The sequence below is a fragment of the Anser cygnoides genome, chromosome 4 (genome assembly GCF_040182565.1).
Source record: "Anser cygnoides isolate HZ-2024a breed goose chromosome 4, Taihu_goose_T2T_genome, whole genome shotgun sequence".
In the NCBI taxonomy this organism is placed as follows: Eukaryota; Metazoa; Chordata; class Aves; order Anseriformes; family Anatidae; genus Anser; species Anser cygnoides.
The window spans coordinates 75,104,163-75,118,287 of record NC_089876.1 but is presented as its reverse complement, the minus strand read 5'-3'; the positions used below and the strand labels follow the sequence as shown (position 1 = coordinate 75,118,287).

The following is a 14,125-nucleotide window of genomic DNA, read 5'->3' as shown; positions in this document are numbered from 1 at the left end:
TACAGAGTGCTAGGAATCCTGCATAACTCTGGAAACCATTTCATAGCTGAAAATTTTAGACAACATTTCCAAGCTTTTTTTACTAAACTTATTGTTTCAACCTAGTGGAAAACTGAAATATTTAATAAGCTCTAAAATTATGTTTATCATTCTGTGACAGAATGCAGATGTACAATTCTAGTGAGCTTACTGCTTAAGCAAGACAGACACAAATTAGAAAGAAATCAGAGGGTGGCATAACTCAAGTACTCTGTAATTAGGAGTTATTATTTACCCTGGCTTTACATTCATTTTCTAAGCTAACAGTATCATTTGGAATTTGCAAAGTAACTAACTAAACACAGCTGTAATATTCATTAATCTGACAACAGCCTATATCATAAAATTGAATGTATTAAGGATCTAATTTAATAGAAATCTGTCAGAATGCACTCACAAATGCAGCTTGCATTATAGCCAGGCTGTTCAACAGGGTTGAATTAAACAAAATTAAAACAGAAACAAGAGATTAGTTATGGTTATGAAAAAACTATGCAAATACATCTCTGATGTTCTAAAACCTTTTCCATAAGATGCAAAGCTTCCAGAATCAGCAGTTCCCACAACTGCATCCACAGAAGCAACTGTTAGCACAGAATGAGCTTGTTTCAGTTTCAGGACTGCATTTGTCCTCTACTATTATCAGGGCATTTTTTTTTGTTTAAATATTATACATATACGAACAGTCATATCCCCAAGAACACAAGGCTTTGTTTTCAATCTTTAGCACTGCTCTTTGTGGATCTTCCTAACATTGCTGCAGTTTCTTCTGTAAATCTGTCTTTAGGAACATCTTAAAAGACAACAGAGCGGGATGTTTTTAGTTAATGCAAAAGCTTTTTTCCTATAAACACTGGTCAGAAACAAAGAAACAGAAACATCACCCAATTAGAGAAAGTGGCTGAAGTAGTTTAGTAGACTGCTAAATGTTCTGTTTCAAAAAGTGTGCCCTCGGGTGATGGGCAGACAACTGAAGAACTACTGATATATCATGAAAAACTTCTAGAGCATTGTAGTTGGAAACAATTACTGTTTTTTTAATCATTAGTCATAAACAGGAAAAAAAAAAAAAGTATGTGCACTGCATTAAGAACTCATTTAGACCCAGTGACTCTCGTCTTCCTGACATCATCGGCCCTGGTCTAACTAGAGGTAATAATGGCAAAATGAAGACTATGAAGACCAAGTCCATGCCTTTGAAGTCACCAGGGAAAAAACAAAAAGATGTGATTAAACTAGTGTAGAAACAAAAATGACTACCAATATGTTTTCCATGAGATTTCAACCATCCTTTAAAACAAATCCGTATTGTGAAGTGGGACACAGGTAGGTAGTAATTAGCCTTTTAAAAACACAGAGCACCATGAGGTCAGTTTGGTATGAAGTGTTACAGTTCCCTAAATGAACCTGTGGCAACTTCAGTTTAGCTGACATTAAAAAGTCTTAGTCCCCTCTTAAATGTATAAAGCATACATTAGTAGCAGCTCAGACTGAGAAAAAAGATCTTACACTTAAAGACAAAAAGCCTTATACAATTTAGAAATGGAAATTTTTCATCTAACTCAGAAGGTCTGGTATCTTTGTACTAGACCAAAAATTATGTAGCAGCATTAATAAATAATTATAATTATGAATAATTAGCTATTAGCATTAATTAAATGTCTAAAGCAAATGATATAGAACAACTATCTACAGCTAGAAGACACAGGCTATGTTACTAAATCAAACAATGGGATCTGTGGCATCCTCAAGAAATCATTAGTTCGATACACCTCAATCAACTTAGCCCCATACTAGGGTTCCATTTGCACAAAGTCAATAATGAAATCCAGGTATAAAACCAGACCTGAGCCTGACTTTCAGCATTTCATTTAATAGCAGGTAATTATTTCAGTTCTCAGGTAGATCTCTAGACATACATGACATATGTTGATGTAACTTGTTTTTTGTTTGTTTGCTTTTATTTTTCCAATCTATTTATTTTCTTGCATAATTCCAGGTACTCTGCTCACACATGAATAGACTGAGTGCATCAATTTTTTAATACAATTAGACTCATAAAGAGTGAAAAATAGCATCTCCCAAACTAATATTCTCTGCATCTTGACGTGTAAAAGATGCAGAGACCCCCACAATCAACCAAAATAAAACAAACGGAACATTATTTCCCTCAGATCAACTCAAACTCATAATGACTGTTTTAAAAAGACTGAAATAAGCCATGTCCATGGACTTCAGACTGCTACTTGACCTAATTTCCTTACTGGCCAAGGAGGAAATGTCGACATTGAAGAGCTACACCAGGCTGACAAAGTTACACTCTTACAGGCCTACAACAATAATGCCCAAAAGACAAGGGCCTGGAGAGGTTACCAAAGAGAAGCAAACTAGTCTTTACAATAGCAAATGTTTTAAACAAAAGCTAAGAGGACATCGGTATGCTTGTTGTATAGACAAGCTTGCCACTGAAAACAAGATTGCTAATTTATTATTGATGCTGATTCAACAAAGTTGGAACATTTCTCCAAGAAGTCCTCTCTCAAAGCATTTAAACGGGCACTCCTGTAGGATAGTAATGTGGATTGAGATGGAAAGAAATTCTAAGCACAGCTATCTTCATAGTCAACTGTTGCTTATTTATCTAGGCCAGAAAATAAACTACAACTAAACTTTGCATTTCACTTTGTTGCCTGGTTCATTCAGGAGATATCAAAAAATGAACACTGCTCTCGTGATCGTTCATTTCAGTCTGAACACTTTAAATCATTTTTTGAGCCAGATACGAAGATTTGCTCTGCCTCAGTTCCCACTGACTTCAATGGGAGTCAAGGATGTATGTATCCTAAAGACTTTTATTTGGCCATAAATCTAACCAAGTACCTATTTTGATGGTTGGCAAGAATTATTTTTTCCTCCAAAATAAGATAAATACTGTGCATTTTAAGTTTCACGTAAATTTCAGGACAAATTAAACTTCCTGTAAAAATAACGGAGAGAATTGAAACATGAGTGAACGGTTTGGGTTTAGGGTCAGAGTTTTTTTCAAGTGTGGGAGAAAAAGAATTTCTGGTGAAATGCACATGCTGTCAGCATGTGTTACGCTTGTGTAAAAGCTAGAAGCCACCCATCTTTCCAGCCACTACTAACAGCTGGTGGTGTCTAAGCATGACTAAATCACTCTGAATTATTATTTTTTAATTGCTGTGCAAGTACACAAAGCGAAATATCCATTCAATTAATTCGCTATTGAACAGCAATGTTCAGGGTTTGGGTTTTTTTGTTGTTGTGTGCTTGTTGGGTGATTTTTGTTTGTTTGTTTGTTTGTTCCATCTGTATATTCTCCCTGCAGACAGTTCCCTCAGACACTCTCTGGAAGTTTCCCTAAGGTTTTGTCAGTTCTGCACTAAACCAGCCACCTTTTGAGGGCAGTGGTGTCTGCTGTCACCTCTATTCCCTCCCATCTACAACTGTGATGTTAACGATTTACTACTCTATTACCAAGCACTGCTTGGTGGAGTCCTAACCAGACAGTTGTACTGCCTGGTTCCTACCTAACTCCTCCTCAATTGTGGTCAACAGTAGAAATTCCTGAGCTTCCTTAGTGGAGTTATCTTTACCAATATAACTCCATCTGGTTTTCCAACACTTCTAGCTGTCTTCCATCAAAAATAACCTTATGTATAATTCTCTGAGACATTCCCAAATACTACTTTTCTTTTTCTCTGCTTTGCCTCTAAATTTGTTCCATAATAGTTATTTCTGATTTCACATGCCTTCTTTCTTGAGTGATGCCCACAAGAGGGTTTCATTGACAGAAGTTGCCCTCAGAGTCTTTAGTTGCTCTTTCTGCATCCCTCCACTCAAATCTGCCTCAAAATGCCAGATGTTCAATCTGTCCTTGAATGTATTTTCAGCTCTGAAGTCTAAGAGTGCTTAAGAATACCTGCATCTGAAACTGTATTGATCACCTGTCTTGCTTCTGTTCTCTCTTCCCAAGTAACATATAGACCCTGATTTATTCTGACCCTAAATCCCAGTTCCTTAAAACTCGGTTTGCCCAAACACAGAAAGCAATTAAAGTATCAGACCAGAGATTATTACACACCATTGACCTTCACAAAACTCTACTGGATTCTCTTACGCAGACGAATGCAGAACAGACTTCCAGTCTTAAGATCACTACTTATGTTCCCACAGTGCCGACTTAAAAACTAGACTTGCACGTTGGTGAAACAAACTTTCTTCCATGCTCCCTCCTTCACGTGAAACTGTCTTCCTTTTTCCTGTGGCATTAGCAGACCTGAAGTTCAATAATTCTCTGCCTCAAAGCCAACTTCAGCTTGTGTCTGCCTACTTCTATTTAGTCTTTGTAACTCAACCTGCTTCTCCCACAGGTATAGGTAGCAGTGTCATAAACACACAGTAAAATAAACCTACGTCATTCACAGTTGTTTTGATCTAGAGATTCCTCCAAGGTATGAGCTAACTCGCACAATAAATCACTGGAGCTCTTTCAAAGTTAGATGTTTCTTTTTTTCTCTGCCACACACAAATGCAGAAGAATGCATAAAGCTTAACGTACCACACAGGTATCAGTAGGGGCTACAGATGTGTGATTACCATAACTCACATTACAGAATTACTTCTGAAAAAACTGCTTCCCAGGTAAGTGTGCTCGCAGTCACAACATGCATCTCTGCAGAGTTTCATAAGCTTGATTAGGGTAACTGGGGTTTTAACTTTCAGATAATTTCATACGCAAAACATTCCTTAATCTAGTTTTTGAAAGACAAAAAACGTCCTTGACCAACTTCAGTAACCAGAGACTGACGATATCGTCAGATAAATTGGCAGTAAATAATGCCTGAGTATTTTTCAAAAAGTGATTTGCATTTATTTGTAGCATTCATGGTAACACGTTAAATAGCACGCAGGAGCTTCTACCTGAAGCATATAGTGCTGTTAAGTAAGCGGCTCCTAATTTTACATGCAGAACTACTACCTTTGCCTGCATAAATCAGTTACTCAATTTGCACATATGATTGTGGTAATGGCACATTAACATGACAAACTGCAACCAGAGGGGGCTGGCTATTCACGCAGTGAATTCTTTGCTTGCTGCCAAATGTGTTTCTCAACTGCATATGCAAATCCAGACCCAGGTTCACGAGTGCCTTGCTATTAAGAACAGCGCTTAAAAGTACACACAATTTAAGCTTGGGTAACGCTGAAATCAAAGGGATTTAATGAAGTCAGTGAAAGTTAATCTAATGCTTATGCGCTTAAACACTTTTTAAACGTCAGTGAAAAATCTATCTAACACAATGCAAGTTAGAAAAGCAAGAAATATTTCATGTTTTGTCATGCTTTTCATGTTTGCGTTTCCACTGGCTCATGACACCTCCTTAAAGAACTGCACTTTATCATCTCAAAAGCATGTTTGTTACCTGAATCTTTCCGTGTGTGTACTGAACTCTAGCTGGTAGAAGCAGGCTACCACGGGTGTCACTATGTGCGGTGGCAGAATAGAAATGGTGCCCTAGTGCTATTTTGGTGATAGCAATATAACGCCCAGTGGCTTCAGTGGAGTAACCTCTGTATCACAGTAACACAGTTGACTTTTATGCCCAGATGAACAGCCGATTGCTTTGCTCCCCTTCTGAAGACCGGTGCTCCCACCACAGGGATAAGCAAACAAGACATATCAATTCTTAAGCAGCAAGCGCTACATCCCTGAGGATTAATCTAAACTGATTTCATTTTACTCTAATGTGCCAGGCCATACACTGCTGTAGACCAGGGGCCGTGACATTTCCCTGTTGTGGGAATGCCAGCCTGTAGTGGAGGTGCAAAGCAGACAACAGGGGGGCACAGTAAGTGCTTCAGCCATCCCAAACTAACCTCCCACTGCACAATTCAATGCTGGGAAAGCAAAATCAGGCCTCGGAAATCTGGCAGCTTGTAAAGGTGATGCTGGGAGTATAAACAACTTTCAGGAGAGAAAAAAACATTGCTTGGAGTTTGAGAATAAAATAAAGAAAAAGGATAAGAGAAAGAGAAAAAGGGAAGCGTGCAATAGGTTAGAAAATAAGATTCTCATTAGATAGGTGACTGGGATAAATAAAAACAAAAAAAACCACCCTTTTCATTTCCTTCCACCCTCATCTTCCCCAAATCAGTGTTTTAAAAGAGAGAGAGAGAGAGAAAGAAAGAAAGAAAGAGGGGAAAAAAAGAAAATCTACATCTTCTTGTCATGTATTATAGTTTTCATAAACTTATGACTTAGAGGCCATAACTCCAAGTCATAATCTTGCCAAAATTATTTCAAGAAATATGTTCAGCTAACCTTTGGGCTGGCACCTTAGGCTGGCTATTCTCTGCCTTAAGACGTAGAAAGCTGCAAAACAAATATCCAAAAAAAAGAAAATCCAGCTTTTTTTTTTTTTTTTTTTTCCTGTAAGGAGGATGGACTTGGCTGGGGCTTTTATCAACTTGTTACATTCCTGGAGACTTACACACATTCAACATTCAGAGCTTTTCTGAAATAAAAAAAAATTCTGGTACACATTTAAAAATGGAAATACCTTACATCAGACTTTCATTATGAGAATTAGCAAACACATTCTGATATATGAGAGTAATTCAATATAATGACGTGATGCTATTCTTATTCAGTCAACTAAGGAGCTACATTTTGTCATGTTTCATAGGGTACATAGTTGTAAAAATTCTCATGTTTCACAATTTATGTTCCATGTTTCCATCAACAGAGCATAAATGTTTTTTCTTAAAGAGACAGTATCCTTTCATTTAAATACATGTACATTTTCAATGCTGCATCTCCACAAAACAAACGTAAAGGGTTGCATCTGGATGCTAATTTGAGAATAATTAAAATTACACCCATTTTAAAGTATCTGAACATCTGCAACCAATAAATACGGTGTCGTATAAATTTACTGGTCATTTTTATAATGTTTAAATTTTCAATGTCAGCTAAATTAAAACTAATGCTTGAAGACCTTTCCAGCTCTTACTACCATATGAAACTAAATACACTACAGAAGTTAAATAAGATGGAAACAGAGATTTATGTTTCGGGCTCATATTCAATCAATTTACTTGCCAATAAAATGAAAGGTAGCAGCACAGCTTGTTAGGCTACATAACCTTATTATAAAAGACGGGGACTTAGGCAACAGTAGCTCTTTGTATTTTACGTAATGTGTGTCCAACACTTGAAGGTTTGCTGTGACTGCAACTTTTATCAATTTAAAACAGCTTTCAACAGAAAGTCCCTTAGTGTTTATTATAGCAGAGGAGGTTCCCCAGGTTACTGACAGGCTTTGAGAGAAGCTCCACATACAAATATGATCAAATCATATTACTGGTGATATTTCCCTGGGACAAACTGGACTGTAAAACTACAATTCTATGCAGGAGGGATGCAATGGGGGAGTGTAAAAGGATACTGTATCTTTAACATAGCAAAGTCGTAACTGTTTAAGACCATAAAGCTTCTAAAGTGAACACAAAAACTGAATAAAAATAGCAAAACCTCATTTTATTTTCTTGCATGACAGTATTAAAGTGGTAGTGCAATTCTGTATAAATGTCTTTTCTTTGAAAAATATCTAAAGATGCACAAAGTTACTGGTCATACTGTAAGATCTGTGCATAGCAATATTCATTAAACATTGCCAACACGATGTGTTAATGTAGACTATGTTCTCACAACCACAAATTTAGTAACAAAATTCTTGCTGGATTTAAGGAGGCTTAAGCCAGTGGGCCAAACCCCTGGAAGCCGTTACTGTCAAGGTTCATTATTGACAAAATCATGGTTTTATTTTGCTAAAGATTTGTGCGGCTTGGACCATACAGAATTGCCATTTCCACTTAAAGCATCGTTACGCACAAGAAACACAAGTCCTAAGCAACTCATGGCCTCTTCTCCCATTGATGTATGAGATGATTTATATGAGTAAACTCCCACCAACACTACTGTTGGTTATACAAAATCTCCTTCTAGGCATCAATGAGAGCACAACCACCTCTTCCCCCTGCCCCTCCCCACCGCCTTGCATCTCTGTAAATAGATGGCACAGCACGGATAAACAGTCTTTAAGCTCATTAAGACAGAAGCAGAAGCAAATACAGTGCAGATTTCTCCACAACAGTTGCAAGAAGGCAGCAGCATGCACAATTTCCAGCAAAGCACCTGGTTATGCCTGCATCGGCTATTTCAGCTTGTACAAGCTCCCCCCTCTTTCTCGCAGGTCACCCAAGAACTTCCTGCAGCAACATGCATTTCACTAGGCTGGACTAAATCTAAATGCTAATCTGTCATCTTCCAATCGACATTTCTTAACGGCACAATACTTAGACAAGGTGTAAACTGATGGCTTGATTTCTATTTTTAGTAATGGGCTATTGGACTGTATAGCTTCTTGACTGCTCTGTCCCTGGGCTTTCAAAATTCATTGTGGTTTTATTGTAAGGCGGTGGGAAACTGCTTTGCTGACCTATCCTGGCTCTGTTCTAGGGAGAGAAGACTCAAACCTCAGCATAGGCAGATAACCAGACTGAGTTACAACAGATGGACTCTCTAAAAGAGCACACTCATCTTCTTGATCCCTTTTCAGGATAGGCTTTATTGACTTTGTTAATGTTTAAGGAGAATTCAGCAATGAAATGTAATCAAATAACAGCACTATTTGTTAAATCCATGTTCAGTGGGATTTTATTCCTGTTAAACATCTATTGCTGGTCAAACTTTCTGTCCACTGGACAAACTCTCAGAGTACCCCTGTTGACCTCAACAGTCATGCAGACTCATGCCAACAGAGGATCTGACAGTAAGTCAGCATCAGTTTATAGAAGCTGTAGATCCAAGCTTCTATTTTGTACATGTGTGAATGCAGGAAAAGAAACCACATTCACCATTGCCTCCAGCAAAGGAGTTGTCCAAACTGTAACCCAGAACAAGAATTGGAGTAGTTTTCCATTGTTTTTCTTAAAAATCTTACTCAACTTTTTAACGCTATGTTAAAGAAGTAGTATTTCTTTCTGCCAGGTCTTATTTAATAAAATGAGTTTAGTTCTTGGCTGTTAAACTGCAGGTGAAATTGTGAAGCAAAAGGCAGCTTACATCTTTAGTTCAGCTTGACTACATATAACTAGCACACAAATGACTTACAAACAGACATGCAGCCAAGTACAAAGCAGGTGTATTTTGTCCATGAAAGGCATACACACGTGGAAATATATTTATTTTTTATAGCTTCTGAAAGAGCTACAGCACTTCTTGTAAGCCAGCTAAAAGCAAGGCAGGTAGGCCACTAGTTCTAGGAATGACTTTCAAGGAACTCAGACAGATCAGTGGCAAAAACATCCACGAAGAACTAAGATGTTTCCAACAGCACCTAGCACAGCTTCTTGGAAACTAAAGGGAAGAACTTATACTGAAGAACAAAAAGTATCACATTCCTTCTCACATACACCTCTGCATGAAATCAATGTCTCTATTATCCCGTATTTTAGTTTCCTGATACGCTAACCAGGTTCCAGAGTCCAGTACATAAGTGTGTGTGTGTGTGGTGTATGTGTGTGCATTCCCAGCTCATTTCTCTACAGTGGACTGGCAGCCAGGGTCAGTCGAGCAGTAGTCCAAGGATTTTCCTGCTGTTTGGCCCACCTCTGGCCTGGAAGACGCTTGGACAACAAAGGCCCGGATTATCCTGCCCTTGAGAAACACTCAGGGAGAGAGCCATCCCTACAGAAAACTGTCACAGACATTGATTAGGGGGACGAGATGATGGGCTTCAGCAGACCTCCTAGACTACAGCGGCTAGAATACTGAAATTACCAAGGACTGGTTTTTATTCTGAAGTTGACATTTCTCATCTGTCTCAAAGAACTTGAGCTTCAGCCCTACCACTGCTGGAAATTCTCTTCACCCGGGTGTTTCAAACCATGAAAATTACTGTTGACTAACACATTAAAAAAAAAAAAAAAAGTTGAATTAACTTCCCAAGGCATTTTTTTTCTGCTGCTGTGGGGGAAAAGTGCATTTGTACAAGATACGTACAACGATACATGTCCCAGTTTGGTTTTCCCCTACCCATCTGTATACTTTAAATGGGTTCTGGGTTATTTTATATCCCACTTACTGCTATTACCTCCACTACTATTTATGAAGGTACAAGTAAATCCCACCAGCTGGGCAACAATATGAGATTTTTGGACTAATTTCAATGGGGAAATTTAACACCTGACTTTAAAGCACTGATGACGTAAGTCCGATGGTGTACAGAATCAGCTCTACCAATGATGATGTTTCTTCACATGAACTAAGAGTTGTTGCTCAAACAAATTGCTGCTGCCTCCAAATTAGCCTTTTTACGCACCAGGTTTAATCGATAAACCCGATCAAAATCTCAGGAAGGCTACTCAATTATGTCATAGAATATATGCACCGTTCTAATTCTAGTTTAGGCCACTAAATAAGTGTAGATGTTTTTTCAATTTACAAGGACTTAGAAAACCCAGTGAATTTATTTGATATATATTTGTTCAGCACCTTTGAAAATATGGCTATATTTATATCAATCTAAAAATTGATCTAGCTGCCTAAACACGGATCTCACTTGGTGTTCGTAACCCACAGGAAGAAAAAATCCAACATGTTTCAAAATTTTTCATTATTTCAGTTGGAGGGACACCTTCTAACTGCATTTGCTGAAGCTGCAAAGAGCATTTGGGAAGGCAATTTTATGTCACCATAGAGACAGTATTTCTATGAGCTGTTACAGCTGATACTGACAGGCTTTGGGAGTGAGTTAGAGATCAGATCTACATGCACTTCCTTACACGTACAAGTCTTGACTGGTATAATTTATTAACGGGAGAGAGGATGTTTTAAAGGTAGAGTATAAATTGAAGGAGGGGCCTGATTTTGACTTCTTCCTGCATGTTTATAAGAGTGAAAAAGACAGCTGAGTTATGCTGACTTATGTTACTAAGCAGCACTAAGCACAGTTACGCTGTATGTACACCCATATGTCAAAGGGACATAAAGGGAATTACTCCAGGCTTCACCAAAGCAAGTTTGGCTAGCACGATTCGGTTTCCATTTGCAACTTTACAGATGGGTTACAGATCACGAGCGTGGCATTACCATGGCTTAATTAATGAGTTACCACTTGTCAGCTGAGCCACACTCCTATCCTGTTAGAGCTGCTGTACACAGACGTAATCCTCCTTCACAGTTAAACCATCACCTTAAACCACGCGGCTGCTCTAAGCTAACAATTTTCTCCTCAATAGCCGTGGGCATGAGGCAGGCCCACGCGTGCCTGGTGGAGCAGCTAGCACGGCTCAGCTGGGCAGCAGGAAGTGTGTCCAAGTGTGTTTGCAACTGCTCGCCTGTGGCTCATCACGGCTCAGAGGCCATGCGGTAACTCTGTAATCTGGGACAACTCCGCCACGTATCAGGCCTCTAATCTTGCTACTCGCCTTCAGCACAGCTTTCACCTTACATTTGCTCTTGGTAGGATAAACTCAAAAGCGATTGGGGCATACGCAGCAGATCATGAATGACTAAACAGGTGAGAGTGCAAATGTGCTGCAACACTTGCAGGTGTAACAAGGATTCAAACCACTTAGTTTGATTATAGCAGTTCAATCCCACTAATAAAAAGCTCAGCATTGTTGCCTAAATATTTACCACTTCATTTTTGGACTCATTTTTAAACTGGGTCTCACTAATCATTTTTAAGTCTGATTCTATACTTATTTTCATTGCATAAATACTATTTATTCTAGAAATGGCAAAGGAAACATATACCTAGCAAAGAAAGTCTAAAATTTATGCCATTCATCTTTGGAACAGGAATGAGAGGCTTGCCTTTCCCCATAGAGCAGGAGAAACAACTGTGTACTTGGATTTCTGGAAAACTTTCAGCGATATCCCTTTGTACAGTAAAACACTCAAGGCTGCCTTTGAGGCCAGGAATGCCGCCTTGCGTGTGAGGTTAATCCTTCACACTGAATGCCACATTCCCAAGGTGCAGAGCTGACTACACATTTTCTATTTGGCTGCCAGCACTAGGAAGATTCACTTTCATTTAGTGTAATCTCCCACTCTGTGATATGACTGGAATTTTCACCACCCACAACTGGGGCAGACTTCCTTGCTTTATTTTTCTAAGAGCTTGGCTCCCATTTCAGAACTAGAATGAGCAGCTAAGTTTTGAGTAAGGTCTTCACCCAGATGTCTAGGACTCCTCTAAAATAGCAAGTTCGGATAAAAAAAATCTCAGCACCCGGGTGAAAAAAAATGGAAAAAAAAAGGATATTTATACACCTAAATGACAACTGTATTCCTGTCAAAGTCTGGTCCTGGCTACTGGAGATGACCACATAAAATCCATCTCTGCACCCCTTGGAAAAGTGCATGGAGGACAAATCTGTAAATAATGAACTTAAGCACCGTAGAAGGAGATGAGAATTCACTTAGCTTTAGCCTTAAAAAAGGAACATTTATGGTACCTGAAAAAGTTGGAAATCACTACAAGTGACCTTACTGAGAAAATTCAAAGACTAAAAAATAATAAATAAATAAAAAGACTCTCTGGATGTTATGTCTCAGTTTTGATTTTTAGTTATGATTTTTTTGCTAGTATCACTTTATGCTATTCCCATCTCCCAAGACTACAAAAACTGCAACTCCAAATCAGATTTTGTAACAGCGAGAACTTAAAGGACAAGTACACCTGTAGTTGACTTCCAGCTAAATGTGAGTTTAAAATTATGGTCATAACACAGGAGAGGACTTGTCTAAGTAAAAGGCCACAATTAGACCTTTTCTTTTTGTTTGTTTTTGTTTTTTTTCAGTGCAAATTATTGATACTTGTCAGATACGTCTTCGTAGCCTCAAACATTTAAATGCTCAACAATTTTCAAATATGTGTTATAATAGACAGACATAAATTCTATTATCTCTGGACCAGCTTCAATCAACCTACTTCACATTCTCCTTCCTTCTCTATAAACATTCATCCCAGTGAAAGGACTATTTCTGTTACCAACCCCAGCTCTAAAAATCAAAATGACTCATGAGACAGGCTAAAAGAGAATTTCACATCTGAAAACAGGAGCAGGTATGTTATATTCCAAAAGTACTTTCCCTAGCTTTAATTTTTTTTTTTTTACCAGTCATCTTGTATACCTATTAAACACTGTGGGCTTCTAACACACTTGGGAAGGAAGGAGACGGTCTTGCTATTTACAGATTTGAACAAAACCTTTGCTGAGAGTCTACATTTGCATTGCCAATGCTACTTCTGTCTTTTGTCTTTCTATCTGCCGCCTGCCTATAATCACTGTCCTGCAGACTACGCAGCTAATAATTCAATACATGTTTTACTTTAAAAATGGCTTGGCAGAAAATCATCTAGTTAGCAGACAGTTGAATCTTAATCAAAAAAGCAAGAACCAGTATTTATAGGTTCACTCCTGCAAAAGCTTTGGGGAAATCACTCATGTATGTACTGTTAGACACATGAGCCAGTGTTCCCAGAATCAAAGCCTATAATTTTAACAAGCTGAGGTCTCTGTGACAGTCCTAACACTTTCAACTTCTACACAGTGCTAGCTGCCACCATAGAATACTTTTTGAAGACGCTGTTAATGATGAAGGCTTATCTATTTCACTATCCTGCAATTATACTGAGGATTCTAAATAGATGTGAAAATCTCAGAGATGTTCTCTTCACATGTGACCCAATAAAAGGATGCTGTCAGGCTGATTTATATAGCCTTAGTTGGGGGTTACCGAAAGAACATTTGAACTTAGCATCAATTTGAATATTTCCATTGACTTTTTAAATGAAATGCCAATTATTCAGATTTCTTTCTCGGATATAAATATTCCTGCCTGCATTGCTTGTAACATGACACTGTGGTGTTACGTCATGCTATTAGGCCAGAGGACAAAACGAAACAGAAACAAGATAAAAAAATCACAAATTCTCATTGCCTTAAGCAAAGTTTACTTTCCTTGATTGCGATCATTTTTAGAACC

General features: G+C 38.2%; 1 protein-coding gene across 4 annotated transcripts in view; it reads right to left on the bottom strand.

The window, feature by feature from the left end:
* Positions 1–14,125, bottom strand: part of NPNT (nephronectin) — a 50,700-nt gene that overhangs the window by 35,030 nt on the left and 1,545 nt on the right. For 2 of the 4 annotated variants that reach the window (XM_066996836.1, XM_048066440.2), the window contains exon 3: positions 6,386–6,436. The exons of the other annotated variants lie outside the window; for them this stretch is intronic. In XM_066996836.1, the coding sequence (XP_066852937.1) occupies positions 6,386–6,436 (51 nt within the window). The remainder of the gene's footprint in view (positions 1–6,385; positions 6,437–14,125) is intronic. 4 annotated transcript variants of the gene reach the window in all.